The sequence below is a fragment of the Hippocampus zosterae genome, chromosome 2 (assembly GCF_025434085.1).
Source record: "Hippocampus zosterae strain Florida chromosome 2, ASM2543408v3, whole genome shotgun sequence".
In the NCBI taxonomy this organism is placed as follows: domain Eukaryota; kingdom Metazoa; phylum Chordata; class Actinopteri; order Syngnathiformes; family Syngnathidae; genus Hippocampus; species Hippocampus zosterae.
This window is the reverse complement of record NC_067452.1, coordinates 34,472,307-34,489,016: the sequence shown is the minus strand read 5'-3', so window position 1 is coordinate 34,489,016 and position 16,710 is coordinate 34,472,307. Positions and strand designations below refer to the sequence as shown.

The 16,710-nt window shown below is 43.5% G+C and overlaps 1 protein-coding gene across 2 annotated transcripts in view; it reads right to left on the bottom strand.

The window, feature by feature from the left end:
• Nucleotides 1–16,710, bottom strand: part of sema3h (sema domain, immunoglobulin domain (Ig), short basic domain, secreted, (semaphorin) 3H) — a 62,268-nt gene that overhangs the window by 12,185 nt on the left and 33,373 nt on the right. For both annotated transcript variants that reach the window (XM_052057356.1, XM_052057355.1), the window contains exons 7-9: nt 15,329–15,474; nt 13,655–13,769; nt 2,207–2,276 (exon numbers count right to left, since the gene is read on the bottom strand). In XM_052057356.1, the coding sequence (XP_051913316.1) occupies nt 2,207–2,276; nt 13,655–13,769; nt 15,329–15,474 (331 nt within the window). The remainder of the gene's footprint in view (nt 1–2,206; nt 2,277–13,654; nt 13,770–15,328; nt 15,475–16,710) is intronic.

Below are 16,710 nucleotides of genomic sequence, written 5' to 3'. Positions count from 1 at the left end.
CTGACGTGTAACTTCACTTTCAGGCAATGTGGTAAATTTGTTAAACAAAGATTTAGTCACAGGCGACATGAGTCATGTCAATAAATGTACGGTATTTTCCGGATTATAAATCGCTCCGGAGTGTAAATCGCACCAGCCATAAAATGCATAATAAAGATGAAAAAAAGAACATATATAAATCGTATTGGAGTATAAATCGCATCTTGGGGGGAAATTTGTTTCATAAAATCCAAAACCAAGAACAGGCAAGTCACCTTGAAAGGCAAATAAAAATAAAAGATAGAACAACGCGCTGAATACGTGTACGATATGCAAACATTGCATGATGCATCAACAATGAACTGAGAATGTGCCTGGTATGCTCATGGAACATTCATTCATTCATTCATTCATCTTCCGAGCCGCTTGATCCTCACTAGGGTCGCGGGGGGTGCTGGAGCCTATCCCAGCTGTCTTCGGGCAGTAGGCGGGGGACACCCTGAACCGGTTGCCAGCCAATCGCAGGGCACACAGAGACGAACAACCAACCACGCTCACACTCACACCTAGGGACAATTTAGAGTGTTCAATCAGCCTGCCATGCATATTTTTGGAATGTGGGAGGAAACTGGAGCACCCGGAGAAAACCCACACAGGCCCGGGGAGAACATGCAAACTCCACACAGGGAGGCCGGAGTTGGAATCGAACCCGGTACCTCTGCACTGTGAAGCCGACGTGCTAACCACTGGACTACCGGGCCGCCTCATGGAACATATTAAGAGTTATTCAGATAACTATAGCATAAATGACATGCTAACAATGAAATCTTCATTCTTGCGATTTGTTTTACTGTTTATTGTATATGTTAAATTGCTCCATGTACAGCACATTGTATGCAGCGATGGCTGTTCGAAAGTGCTCTATAAATACAATTAAATTGAATTGAATTGGTGTCATTTTAAAACACAATTTCGTCGCATGAATGCGTTCAATTCCGGCGGTAGAGCGCCTCCTCTTCTTCGCCGCTTGCGACAGACTCGTCGTCGATTTATCAACACAGGCCGAGGGCGCCCTCTTGTGGTTTAATGTGAAAATAACATGTGAAATGACACAGTGATAGTGTGCTAATAATTTCACACATAAATCGCTCCAGAGTATAAATCGCTATAAAAACTATGAAAAAAATGGTGACTTTATAATCTGTAAAATACAGTAGTTGCTAAACACCAAATGTTACAAGCCATTTAGAAAAATAACCCAAACACTTTGCAAACACTGTAAGTAACTATGAAGAGTCTGAGTAGGAATGAACACAACATGAAGGTTTCTTGGCTAGTCCATTGAGATTTTAGACCACCAAAGTAGGGTATGTGGTCTCGCCATTGTGCTCCCCACTCTGGATTAGTAAGGGGAGATTCTTTTGAATCATACCCTTGACCCCACTTTTAAGTGCACTTTAAATTGAAACATTTATTTTGATTCTTCTTCGGTGCGAGCCATGGCCATGTTTTTGTGCTTACATCACCGATGATAATCACTCTGGCATCACAGTCTTTTGTCTTAAGACTTGCATGCACAAAACTGAAGCTGAAGCAGTCAGTCTTGTGATGGAACAAAGTACAAAGTGGGGGGACAAAGAAGAATAAAAAGATTTTGTATCATACTTGGTATTAAGAGGAAAGAAAAAAACAAAACAAAGTGCCTTGCCATGAGATATGCCGTGTGACCATAGAGACAACAAAACGCTACTGTCACAGCACGATCAGTAATGCTGGTGACATAAGCAGCATTTCGTCGCATGAATGTGTTCGATTCAGGAGCCAGTGGCAGAAGGTCCTGCGGCCAGTGTGAATCCCACAATATGTTGCCTCATCGCTGCGCCGCGCACACACTGAAGTGCGACCGTGGTGGGAATTGTCACAGATGATCTCTTTTGCTGCTCTGGGTGTCAAAATTGCGGGACGCGTTGCTCATTTGATGCCTCGTGCCTTCCTTTCAGTCAGTGCCCTGACTCACGCTCAAAGCTCTCGCTGTTTGTGTAATCCTGAAGCTAAATATAACAGTGGCAGTTGATCAATACACATGAGTCAGTGTTCCCCCCCCTCCACACTGTGTAATCTCAGATCTCGCCTCGCAGCGTGATTTCTTGCCGACTCCCACCCACCATCATGCTGGCATTTAACAGCACGGCACGCAACACAATTACAAAACAGTGTTGAGTGCTACCTTGAAGTGGTAAACAGGCCATAGATGAGTGGATTCTTCTTGTCTTTGCCATGGAGGATGAAGACGTCCTCTGTGTTGAGAGAATAATGAAGAGCACTATTAGGAGGCAGAATTGTTAAACGCGGACACGAACAATCGGGTGGAAGGCGATCTTGGAAGTGCCCATTAATCTTTGACGGTCTTCGTCAACTTTACATCATCCGCAAGCGTGAGCCGGCTTGCGGTTCCTTCTAAAAGTACGCTGTGTGCTTCAATCTTCTGTATGAACACCAACTCGTCTATTTCTGCTTCTGCAACGTCAAGGACTGCGTGCCCCTGTTCTTTTCTACCTACCTATGAAAATACCAAAATAAAACTCCACCCATTCACCCAGTTAGACTGCATTTTGTTCAAGACTTGCGCTGGGCATGAAAATAGGGCCCATCATATTAGAAATGTGTCCATATTAACCCTTTCGCGCAAACTGCAACCTGATCACACGATAAGCTGTCCACTGTTGTAACCGCTGTCCCTGAAAGAGTTTAAAATTGCCCTTTTTTTTCATATGTCTCGTTAATAAGTGCAGTCTTATGTGGCTTCCTGGTAGAGCTGATGAAATATTGTGGCCCCAGCCCATGTAATAGGGTAAATGGAGATCACATATTTCAGGGGTGTCAAGCTCATTTTTTTCGCGGGCCAGATTTTAGTTGCAGTTTCCCTTCGCGGGCCGTTATGATGCAAAGTATATAAAGAAGTCAAGAATAACGGTTTATTCACCTATTATTTAAGTTACTGAAATGAGGGGTTTGTTAACATGAAAATGCTTACAGTATCTTTCTTATTTATTACAAATGAGAATTTTACATTTTGGTAGAGATTTTAGCAGGCATCATGAAAGTTGACATCTTTGATTTATTTTCGCGGGCCATATAAAATCATGTGACGGGCCAGATCTGGCCCCCGGGCCTTGCGTTTGACAGAGTGACATATTTTGTGCTTTTATCGCAGTTGCTATTGCTTTGCGCTTTATTGCATTAGATAACAAAATATCTGCACGTGTTAGACTACAAGCAAAAAAAAAAACAAAAAACCTTTACAATTCACATCATGACCCAAAAAAAATATGATGTATTGTCATTGAAGCTGATAATGTTTTGAGTCTGCTTTGCTGTGGTCATCTGGCGATGTGGTGATATAGCGCTTGTGCTATCGTAAGGTAAGGAATCATTTTGAAAATCCCTTCTGAAAGCACATCTTTGTTACAGAGGCAGAGCTAAAATGCAAAGAATGCAGGGACCCATGCAGCACTCGAGAGTGAAAATTCTGTTCGTACCCCACCCTCCTCGACTCTGCTCCCCTATTCTCTCCCTTCCTCTGATGGGAGACAAAAAAAAAGCGTCTTGCTACTTCCCACATTCCTGACGTTCCTTCTGCTTCAGGTGGCCTCCGTGGACCCATCGGTCCCTGGATGAAAGTTAATCTCATCTTAAAACAGACGCACGCATTCACACACTCAAACATAGAGAGGGAACATTTGCTCGTAAAACGTCAGAAACTTTAGTATGGGAGTTACCATGAAAAGTTAACCACTGCAGTGCAGGTAATTAAAGTGCGAAATGAAAAAATAAATAAAAATTACGCTCCCTCAAACATGGAAGACAACTAGCTACTAAATCATTTATCATAAATTCTGCCAAAATATTTGGGAAACCAAAACATTAATTAATTCTTTTTTTTTTTTTATTTGATTTATTCCTATTCCAGTTTATGTTATTGCTATAACACCACTCACGTGTTGTGAATCTAGGAATTGATGAACAGTGTATCTTGCTGATAAAAATTGGACTGTGAAAGTCCCATTTTACATAAAAATAAAAATAAAAAAACAATTTGCTGGGACATTGGTTCACCTCCAATTTTTCTATTAAAAAATCTGTCAGACACCATCGCCAACAATGTTTTAAGTAACATTTAACCATTTTAAACTGTTATACAAGTTTAAATATAATTGGTTCATTTAAGGGCGGCCCGGTAGTCCAGTGGTTAGCACGTCGGCTTCACAGTGCAGAGGTACCGGGTTCGATTCCAGCTCCGGCCTCCCTGTGTGGAGCTTGCATGTTATCCCCGGGCCTGCGTGGGTTTTCTCCGGGTGCTCCGGTTTCCTCCCACATTCCAAAAATATGCATGGCAGGCTGATTGAACACTCTAAATTGTCCCTAGGTGTGAGTGTGAGTGCGAATGGTTGTTCGTTTCTGTGTGCCCTGCGATTGGCTGGCAACCGATTCAGGGTGTCCCCCGCCTACTACCCAAAGACAGCTGGGATAGGCTCCAGCACCCCCGCGACCCTAGTGAGGATCAAGCGGCTCGGAAGATGAATGAATGAATGGTTCATTTAAAAACAAACAAACAAAAAACAACAATAATTGTAATGATGGAGCTGGAGGCCTTAACATTCATAAAAGTCTGACTTTATCACCAAAGTGTAAAAGGAAAGAGAATACCACTTTCTGAACTTTAAGCATAAGCGATGACAGTCTCAGGGGAAGTTGGGTGACACTAGAGTCTTGCATTCATCTTTGATCCCCTTTTTTGGAGAGTAAATGTTGCAAAAAAAAATAAAAATAAATAAAAGTCAAATCATGATGCATGCATGCATGATGTGAGTGTATTTCCAGAGGGTTTATAGAGGTTATGGTACACTGTTTTTGTGATGCTTTGCTGGAAAATTACATTTGATGGGACTGTGCACAATGAGAGGCCGGTGTGAAAAATAAACACAGCAGTCCAAGCTCTACATTAAAAAAAAAAGTCCACATTTAAGAAGACACATACACAACGCATTTTTCTCCCTGACGTTAATGAAGATATTTCTCTTGTTTACAGTTCAGCCTGTCAAAAAAAAAAAAAAGTACTTTTATCAGAGTGTGACTAGTTTAAATCAGGTCTGATTTAGTGCCGCTCTGCCTGATTTCTACCTTCGGCCCCCATCCTGATGATTTATTATTTAACTTCAGCAAATGTACCGGGAACATGACCTCCTTCACGCAGGAGGGAAAGCGAAGCAAACGCACAGACATTCCTCAAAAAGAAATACGTTCACAAATAAAATAAGGGGATTTTGCTTTACGACCAGTGGAGGGTCCAACGAGGTTATTATCAATGAGGCAGAAAACTGAAAATCTTTGGACACGTGCTGGTGGCATTTTTCAAGCCCACCTGAACAATTGTAAGACATCTGGAATTACAGCTTGACTCCAAAATCTTCACTTACAAAGATAATTGGGCATTTATAGTTGATCAAACTCTGTGGAATTTTCATCGGCTAGAATTCAGGAGGAAAAAAAAGATGTCAAGTTAAATATAGCAGCAGGACCAAACGTCTTTTTTTTTTTTTTTTTTTTGAGTGCCACGGACCGGTTTATACAAGAACATGCTTTTCGGGAATCGTCAGTCATATGAATCAATAATAGCTAGCAAAACCATTTCAAATTGTTTGCACTTTTTATGAATACAAAACAATATAAGGATTATAATTCGGGCGCTCTTGGTCAAATAAAAATTAAAAAAAATACAGGCTATACTCTGACCATTTCGAATCCTCGGAGCACAAAACACTGAACGTTTTTAAAATCGATTGAACATTTGGCGCAAAGGTGCGGGCCTATTAGCTATATGCTACATAAGAAGATACTAAAATGTCAGAAAACGTCGCCAGTCTGTTGGAGTGCCGTTTTACACCAACACATACTTCAACCACAATCAAACATTTACTGGAAAGTGTTTATAATTTGGCAAAATGCTTTTTCTTAGAGCTTCCGCAAATATACCATTCTTATTATTATGACAGGTGATTCTATTTTATTTTTTTAATATGACAGCCGTCTGACACCCTCACTTGGGAGTTCCTTTGTCTCAGTGTGTGTCCTTCTTTTTTTCCAGTCTCTTTATCTTCCGACCAGGTGCCGAGCCCCCATCCCTTTCTGCTCAAATCCACCTGGGCTTTCTCAGGACCCCCTCCGGGCTGCTCTCGTTTTCTTTCTTTCTCACTTTCACTGCGAACCCGCATATCCCGCCCTTGTCTTCCATCCCTCCCTCCTTGCCGCTGTTTTAATCATTCTATCTTCCCCATCCATCTGTCTGTCTGTCTGTCTGTCTGTCTGGCCTATTTTCCCTGGAGAATTGTTCTTGTGTCTTCTTCCCTACACACATACAAACAAAAAAGCCAGTTCCCCCCTCAGGGAAGATAGTGTTGTCTAGCCTGTAGACCTGCTGTCTCAAGCCTATTTTCCTCCTCCTCCTCCTCATCCTAATTGTCTCGCCTTTGCCCCCAAGGCAGGAACCCCAATTCCGCCTCCCTCCCACCCAGTCACCATGAATGCCAACATACAAAACTTCCCTTTGTCACCTTTGTGGCCACACTTTCATTGTCTTCTAGCCCCATCAATAGCTCACTTCCATCTCGTCTGCTCCTTTAGTCCTTCAGGCTATTGGCCTTATTCCTTCGATTGCTCCATTTTTGGATATATTTTTTTGGTTTTGGTCTGATACATTTTTGTGCCCTCCGGCCATAGCTGACTTCATCTACTTGATGTCTTCAACAAGCTTTCTGCCACCTTACAAGGACGCTAATGCTAAGACGAGGCTGTTTGATCCGTTGGTTTGTTGTTCTGACTTTCACCAACAAAAAAATAGAACAAAGTTTTGTGATATATGATAGGAGAACACTTGATATCACAGTGAATTTCCAGGCATATAGTGCCTTTTTTTTCAAGAAAGAATACTTTCACTGTCTTGATGATCACTGTTCACTCTTAAATACTGTCCAAAGAAAACCAAGACTATAAAGGCGCACGTAAAAGCATTCAATTTTTTCTAAAACAGTGCGCCTTACAATCCGATGCACCTTATATATGGATCGGTATTGTGATTTCTTGGACGTATTCTTTTAAATATTCTGGAAAGCGCTTTGTTACAGCTGCAGCGGTTGTGAAAGAGTTATCTAAATAAAGCTGTAGTGTATTGTGCTGCGTCGGCTTCACAGTGCAGAGGTACCGGGTTCGATTCCAGCTCCGGCCTCCCTGTGTGGAGTTTGCATGTTCTCCCCGGGCCTGCGTGGGTTTTCTCCGGGTGCTCCGGTTTCCTCCCACATTCCAAAAACATGCATGGCAGGCTGATTGAACACTCTAAATTGTCCCTAGGTGTGAATGGTTGTTCGTTTCTGTGTGCCCTGCGATTGGCTGGCAACCGATTCAGGGTGTCCCCCGCCTACTGCCCGAAGACAGCTGGGATAGGGCTCCAGCACCCCCCGCGACCCTAGTGAGGATTAAGCGGCTCGGAAGATGAATGAATGAATGAATGTATTGTGCTGTATTCCCTTTAGCGTGGCTCCATCTAGTGGATGCCTGGCGCAACCGCAGCCACCATTGTAGCTTCTATTCTATGTGCCTTATAATGCGGTGCACCCAATATGTGAAAACAGTTTTAAAATAGGACATTCATTGAAGGTGCGCATTATACTCCGAAGAGCCTTATAGTGTGGAAAATACGGTAGTTAAAAAGTTTTTTTTTATGTGTAAAATATGAAAATATTTTTTGAACGAGAAGTAATATCCAAAGGTGAAAATGTTTCGACACCAATGTATTCATGAGGACACACAGTCTGCACAATGTTGTGTTGTAGATTTGTCCTACACAGCACCTCATAAAAAGTTCATGTCGCCCCAGCACCTCTGTGTTGTTCTCCTCCTTGATCCTCATTAGTGTGTGTTCCAAGTCATGACAATTAACCCTGGATACCCCTGCATCGCCATCCCCCCCTCACAGCCTTTCTGCTTCATTTCACATGCGAGTCTTGTTTGAGGGGGTTAAAGATATCCTCTGCCCAGGGTGGCGCCATCGCCGGTCCTTGCCTCTGGTTTCATCCTCCTCCTCTATCTTTGGGACAAAACATGTAAAACGTTTTCTGGATTTATTGATCTCCTCCCTCCTTCGACCGTGCCTTCATCATCCTTCCCTCCCCTTCTCATTTTATGTTAGATTATACCTTTGACCGGCTCCATAATCAGCTCTGTGTGGAGGAGATAGCAGGCTCAACTCCCTTCATCACCTTCTGGCTCTCCTCTTTAGCTGCCTCCTGCTCCCTCGCGAACCTCCAACTCAAGCTTCAGCTTTGGCACATCTCCCGCTGTTCCTTCCTCCTCTGGTCTGGTCGACACCCCGCGCTTGAACCTCCACCCTCTCCCTCTTGTCCTGCTTCATTGTTTCCCCTCTTCACCTCCTTTGAAGCCCCTTTTCCTCCCCGTCGTTTTCTGGCAAGCTGCCGCGTTCCACCGCTCTATCGTTCTGTGTTGCCTTTGCAAAAACTCTTCCTACAATTCACACAAGCGATGATGGATCGGAGAAGCTGAACGGAGGCCTCAAACGCAATCCATCTTCCTTGTTATAACAAAGCATCTTTTCATGCCCACTTTATGGAGTATGGAGTGAGGTAAGAGAGTATTAAACAATACTTGACAGAGTAATCTGACAGTGTTGGTGTTCTGCAGGATGAGTCATACATGTAAATCAATTTTTCATCGCATGGCCTCTTTTGCCTATTTCTCCTTCTTGAGCCCTTTTCTTTCTCTCTTTGTATGTTCTGGGTGGAAATTAAATGACATATTTCATCACAGTGAAGGTGTTTTAACCCTTGCATGCACCCTGTCACATGATGAACTGTCCACTGGAGTAAACGCTGTCCCTGAAAGGGTTAAATTAACAATGGATAAAAGTTTACCCTTGATTTTGCGCAATTTTTTAAATGCATCGTCTTTTTAGAGAAAGAATACTCATAGCAATGGAAAAGTAAGGTTACCTAAAAATTTGATTATGAATACACTAGCTGGTTCGCCGCCCTCCGGCCGGCTCATCAGCTAGTTCCTGCGGAAGGCTGGTAAGGTGGGCCTTCGGCCCACAAAAGTGTTGTTGCTTGGTTCAACTTTTTGTTCATCTTCATTGCTTATCGCGAAAATAAAGAGATGTTTAGCTCTACTAAATAACTAACAATTTCATTGCAATGCTTGTGGGTAGACAACATTTTTTCGCTAAGATGCCCGCGCGATCGTAGTGAGCCACTGCCTGAGCGGCGCAGTGGCGGCGCGCAGCGGCGCGGTGAAGTAGGTACGTTTTGAAAAGGGACAGACGGAAGGACAGACCGCGTGCGGGACCACGCGCAGTATATATATAGATAGTCACTTATTATTTTTTGAACGTTTCTGGTATGGAAGTTGCATGAGAGCAACGTTTTTTCTTGGGTATAATATCTCAAAACCGTTACAAATTTCCATCCATCCATATTCTGAACCGCTTTATCCTCACTAGGGTCACGGGGCGCGCTGGAGCCTATCCCAGCTGTCTTCGGGCAGTAGGTGGGGGACACCCTGAACCGGTTGCGAGCCAATCGCAGGCCACACATAGATGAACAACCATTCGCAGTCACACTTAGGGACAATTTAGAGCATTTCATTTACCTGCCATGCAAGTGTTTGGAATGCGGGAGGAAACCGAAGTACCCGGAGAAAACCCACACAGGCACAAGGAGAACATGCAAACTCTACACAAGGAGGCCGGAGCCGGAATCGAACCCTACACCTCTGCACTCTGAAGCGGACCCGCTAACCAGTCGGTCACCGTGCCGTCCAACTCCGTTCCTCGAGGGCCACTGTTCTTCCTGTTTTAGATGTGTCCTTCCTGCAATTCACTTGATTCAAATAATCAGCTGATCACCAAGCGGGGAAGAAGCCTGCAAACGATCCTGGTCACTTGAATCAGGAGTGTAGCGGGAGAGACACATCTCAAACCTGCAGAACAGTGGCCCCATTTCGTGAACGATGCTGCAAAGCTTCGGGTTTAATGTCCCTTTGATTACCCAAAAGAAAAGTATAATTTGTGAGTCCCCCCCCCCCCCCCCCCCAAAAAATGGCTGTGTCATTTTTGTGTTAGTCACATAAGGTCGGAGTTCTTCTTCAAACACACGCTCGCTATTTTTTTTATTTGGATCACAACTTCAGAGCCACATATTACTTCTTCGCAAAAACAGCAGACAATAGCTGAGTGGATTTCACGTGTCTGGTAACACTTACCAGAAGGCGTTTCAGTCCAAAAAAAAAAAAAAGCAGCGAGAATGTCATCTACAAGACATAAAACAGTAAACACACCCGACTGTCTGTGTTTACGGTTCAGTGGACGTTTGACTCTCTCTTTCCACGTGTTGCATCAACACTCGCAAGCACATGAGTGGAAACAAGTGAGTGCATGCAGTATGATTTCAGAATGACGTACCGCAATCTTGTCCCATGGGTGGGTAGGGGGGGGGGGTGGGGGGGGGGGTTGGTGGTGGTGGTGATCACTTAAAATGAAAGCCAACGGTATCGTCCTAGTATGCATTAAGGCAGGGGTGTCAAACTCATTTTTGTCGTGTGCCACATTTTAATTACAGTTTCCCTTGGATGGCCGTGACGACTGAAACTATATCAAGAAGTCCAGAGTCACGTTTTATTCCATTATTGTTTAAGTAACAGAAAATGTAAATATTTCATTGATTACATATGAAAATTTGGTACAGATTTTTGCAAGCCTCATGGAAGTTGTTATCTTTGATTTGCTTTTGCGGGCCACTTAAAATGATGTGACGGCCCACATCTGGCCCATAGGCCTCAAGTTTGATACCTGTATATTAACGTTATAATTGCGAATGACTATTTTTAATGACTGTTTAAAATGATTTTTTTCCCCCCATTTTTGAATCAGTTCATTTGTGGAGCTCTATTATATTCAGAGTTCATCCGGCAGTCGATGGACTGCACCCTGAAATGGTTGCCAGCCAATCGCAGGGCACAGATCGACAAACAACGAATTTCGCAATAAGATTGATGTTATTCATCCCAATATTCATCCCATTCATCCAAATGATGTTCTACGAGCAGCAGCGCCGCGTCTATTCCGAAGACCGTGTAAACAGTCCTGCATTAGATGAGTTTGACACATAAACCCAGTGGCGCCTGTTGAGATTCACGGCCAAATATGACCCGAGTCACATGTTGGACTCTAAACAATCCAGAAGTTCTGCAAAAGTCTTTAAACATTGGGTTGAGACATACACTTGGAGGTTCAAAAGCCAGCCTGGTCCCCATGGCCTACATACATGGAAATGGCCTTGACCCCTGAAGTGAAGGGTTATGGGAATGCTTCTGAAGGAGGTCACTTGGCGTCACCTGACCACCTCACAAGCTCACACAATCACGCATATAGCCAGGTGCTAACCGCTGTTCCCCCCACCCCACCATGAGGGACCAGCAGATGCCTCCGGGCTTCATGGAATTTGTAGTGTTTCTGTGTGGCTAAGCGTGGCATAAACAAAGCACTGACAGCATTCTTAACCCGATGGCTTAATCCCCCCGTGTAGGGTCTTTGCGGTTTTTACAAGTGTTTGTCATGTTTGTGTTGTTCACAAACAAATTTCCACAACATTTTTATCAGATGTGTCAAACAGAGCCACGGGTCTGCCAGGACGAAATATTAATGCTTTCCGAGGTTTGAAATTTGAATGCACTTGTGTGATTTTGAGTGTTAGCATTGACATTTCTTGTGAGGCGAGTGTGCCCACATAAGGATCCGACCATGTGCAGGAAACAGACATGGTGCGTGATTTATTCAATGTTTTAATGTACACACATGCTCATTCAGATGGTAAGTGTGTGTGTGTGTGTGTGTGTGTGTGTGTGTGTGTGTGTAGGCACGTTGAGTTTTCAACAAACATAAGGGTCCTGAAGTTTACTTTGTGCGTCCTCTGTTAACAAAAACAGCAGATAAGAAACCGGTCCTGTCTCCACACACTCCGAATTTCCATGTTTTCTCTCTGCGTGTCTCTACAGTGTCTGTAGAATGAAATATCGACATTGAAAATATGTATGCAGTTCCCGCAGTCCATGATTTATGGCGTGAGAGTGAACTTTGAATCCAGAAGGGATACAGTGACAAGTATGTAGAACGTTGAAAGTGAGGGTCAATTTGTTGTGGTTGTTATAAAGTAGAGTTTCTTTATTTCTTGAAGAAATTGAATCAAGCCTGATTTGTGGCGAAAGGCATTTTGCTGGCAGACACCGGTTACTGTAAAAGGCAGTTTCCACAAAGACATTGAGAACACTTGATGGAATTCTATTTACGGACGATTAAATCTCCACTCCTCTTGATTCATTCACTCGACATTCGTGTGTGTGGATAAAAAGGAAAGGTTGCCCCACTGCGTGCCTGCAATAATTAAATTGCAAGGCCATGGGACCTCATAGACAGGCATGAGTAAAAACGGGTGCATCTTTTTTTTTTTTTTTTTTAAACGCGGCAGGTCAAGTTTATCGCTTTTGCAATCGCGTTGCGCCTCGCCAGGCATTCCAGCGGACGGAGCTGCCACGCTCACGGCGCGCCTGACAATTTGGTGAAAGAAAGTAAACCATGCTCGGCGTCAAAATGGATTTATATTCATTTTCGTGCCAAGGCAAGTCTAGTTTCATCTCTTTGTGAATTTGGTCGACCGCGCTATGCTTCTCTAGGCGTTCTGGCAGACGGAGCTGCCGTGCTCCCGGCGCATATGGGAATTTTGTGACAAAAAAGCCGACTAGCTTTTATACTTGCACTTTCTTTGGTCTTAGCTCAAATTCGTTCCCATCCGTTACTGCATCTTAAATAGTTAGTTTTCCAACTTTTGGCCCACCCTGTCTATGCTTGTTCACGCCACACGAACCTCTTATGGAGTTCATCAATGGTCTTTCACATACCCGTTCAAATATAAAATATGATTCCACTTTTTAACGTTTCCAATTACATTTCGGGGGGGGGGGGGGGGGTGTTGAATTATTGACTTTTGTTCTCCTGGTTTGATATAAAAATGAATGCAATGGCATGTCTCATTAAAAGTCCAATGTGTGATCAATGCCAGGTTTGTCTTTCACATTCTATAAGACGACTCCAGCAAATTGTTGCCGTTTTGCTGAAACCACAGACTGAGGGAACCATCCTGCATATCAAGCCAAGTCTGGGTGAAGACACATCACCATAGAAATGCTCCAAACCACACACGCAACCCCCCCACACCCCCAGACGACACTTCTGATAATGAACAAAACCACAGCTACGAACTGTTGAGGTCAGTTGCCATGGTTACTAAGGCAGAGGCACATTGGCCGACCAAGGTGACCGACACGGCTGTTGATCACCGTGGTAACAGCAGAGCTATTCCGATACACCAAAGGCTGGGCTGAGGCACATTTTTTTCACCAGTAAAAACTTGTTGCTCATCATTCCTCATACTCCTCAACAAAACATCCACTTAAAAATAATTCTATGAGATGAGGGCGACCAAGGCCGTTACTGCGACAAACGTGACGTATTTTAGTTTGACTGCACATGTGAGGTTTTATGACTCATTGTACTCACGCAATTGGTCAAAGTGTGTCTGCAGGCCATCTGGTCCTGGGACTGAGCACACCAAACGAGCCTTTTGGAACGTGCTCCACTTGTTGACCAAACTCCTCTGACCTCCAATGTCATTCTGCAAACAAAAGCACCAAAAAACATTTGACATTCAAATAAAAAATACGGGGTTGTCAAAGCCATTCCGGCAAACTCTACCACATTGTCAAGACTTTCCAAATATGCTTATCGAAGGAATGTTACAGGCTGCTCAAATTCAAACTGAAATGCAACTCCTGAAATCAAAGTCATGGAACCGAACTGAGCATTGAAAGACCGTACTTGCTAAGCGTGTTTTGCTTTTTCCTTGTCTTTTTGGGGCATTTTTTGGGGGCACCCCTAGAGTTAGTGGAGCAGTGATGGCTACGAGAAAAAGTGTGATGATGGCTATAAAACTCAATGAAAGTTAATAACACATTATGTACTCGTAACTCGTAAGAGGGAGCATATAACTCCCACTCTGGCATCCCTTCACTGGCTCCCCATTCATTTTAGAGTTATTTTCAAGATCCTCCTCTTTGTTTTCAAATCTCTAAATAATCTCGCGCCACCTTACCTCTCTGAGCTCATCCGCCCCTACACACCTGCCCGGCGCCTCAGGTCTGTGGACCAGTCTTTGCTAGACGTACCAAGAACTAAACTGAGGCTCAGAGGGGATCGAGCCTTTTCTGTTGCTGGTCCCTCTCTCTGGAATGACCTCCCACTGAACATTCGGCAAGCCTCCTCGCTGCCCATCTTTAAAGCCCTCCTCAAAACTCACTTGTATTCTTTGGCGTTCGACTCGGCATGATTTGTCCTTGATTTTACTGCTTGGTGCTTTCCACCCCCTTTATTACCGATTCGTCTTACTGTTTATTGTGTATGTTAAGTCGCTCCATGAACAGCACTTTGCATGCAGCGATGGCTGTTCGAAAGTGCTCTATAAATACTGTTGACTTGACTTGATTATGGAAGCATGAATCCTGGCTGCTCATTGCAATGTGGCTCTGTTGGCAATAATTTAATATCAACCATTAAAGTACAAAAAAAAAAATGCAGAGACATTATCCTCCCTGTCTGTTTGTGTTCATCACACAAAGTTGAACGGCCCCACCAAAAAAGTTTTTTTTTTTTTTTAAACAGCACCTGACATATTTTTACACTTGCACGACAGCTGACAATGCAAGCTTACTTCAAAACACTGCATAAACTTTTGCATGTTTATGATGGTGACACTTGGAGGAACGGATTAATCCAATGCATTTTTCTCAAGGGAAAAACATTTTGAAACACAAACAAATTGGAGGTTGACCAGCAAACACAATGAACAAAAAAAAAGCAAACACCATCATGCGCACATATCAACATTCAATAGCCCGAGAGCAAAAAGAGGATGCGCAGCAGATACAGAGACAGCGACAAACATAAACAGTCCAACTGTATGTGTGATTATCTACCCGATGCGGTCGGAACGTCCAAACAAAACTTTCAACAAAAACGCACACCTCCATAGACTCAGACACATACACGGCGAAGCACGTATCTGACATGTGCAGGCGAACGCTTAAAAATACACAAGCAGTCTGGGGCCGATAGAAGCATGTCAACAAATACAGCTGGCATCAATCGTTTTTGTGCGAAAACATCTCAGCACCCTACCTTGCACACCCGGGCCACTCTGGTGTAGAGTACCTTCCCGGCGGCCCCTTCGGCCTCCTGAGCGCGCTCGGTGAAGAACACGTAGACCTTATCGTCTTCTGGATTATCAGTTTCAGACAGTGGCGCGACCCGCACAAAATGGGCATCTGGCAAGTGAGGGACAGGAAAATAGAAAACATTAATCTGTTGCGCAACCTGCTACTGATTACATGTAAGAGTGCAAATGTGATGGCAAGAGGGAGAGAAGGAATGACAGAAGCTAATCTTGTACTGTATCTCGTATCAGCCGCAGCAGACGACCGCAATGTATCGATCAGCATTCAGGAGATGGTTTGACATCGATTCAATCCCATTGATAGCATCACTCAGGTATAATATTGTACAATGCTTACTATTTTCATCATTGTTTACTCGACATTGTCTGGATTAAAAACAATAAAAAATACAAAAGGGAACGGCGCCACGATATTACTGTTGAACAACAACCGCTAGCATTAGCCTAGCATGATTGTTGGCGCGTGGAACTTTGCTACTTACGCTGGCTATTTAAAAAAAAAATCTGCTGGGATATTTTATACTTTTTGCTATGTTATGTCCACACATTACTTTCCTGTATATGTGTACTGTCTACATTGTCGACAAATTCAGGTGAGTGATAAAGCAACAGGTGGGAACGCATAACTGTGTGGCTCCTTTGCCAATCGGAAGCCTGAAGATTAGCATTTCTGGAAAAAGTCAGCAAAAACGATCGCTAATGATCGAGGAAGTGACTTATATGTCAATTGAAATGAAGCGGAATAACTTCTGTGCAGTATTATCACACTTGAACATTCCCACAAGGGATTCGGGCGTGCTGGAGTCTATCCCAGCTGTTTTCGGGCAGTAGGCGGGGGACACCCTGAACTGGTTGCCAGCTAATCACAGAGCACACATTAAAAACCATACACGGTCACACTCATAACTAGGGACAATTTAGAGTGGTCCATTAACCTGTCACGCATGTTTTTAGAATGTGGGGAGGAAACCGGAATACCCACGCAGGCACGGGGAGAACATGCATACACCACATAGGAAGGCCGGATTTAGAAGCGAACCCTTCCGCCATCACACTTGAATAGTGACATAAAAATAAAAAAATAAAAATAAGCATGAATCAGAACAAAAAAAGAAAATGGAACTAAATGACCTCAAGAAGCGCATCAAGAAACCTCCAGTTCTTTATGATATACTCTAAATCGATCAAAACAATTAGCAGCCTACGATAAGGACAATCCCAAGGAAACGGTTCATGTTCTTTTTGAATGAGATTGAATGGATGAAAATATTTCCTGACTTCCTCCCCAAAAAAAGTTTGAACGAAAGGTAAGATGCATACGTAGGGA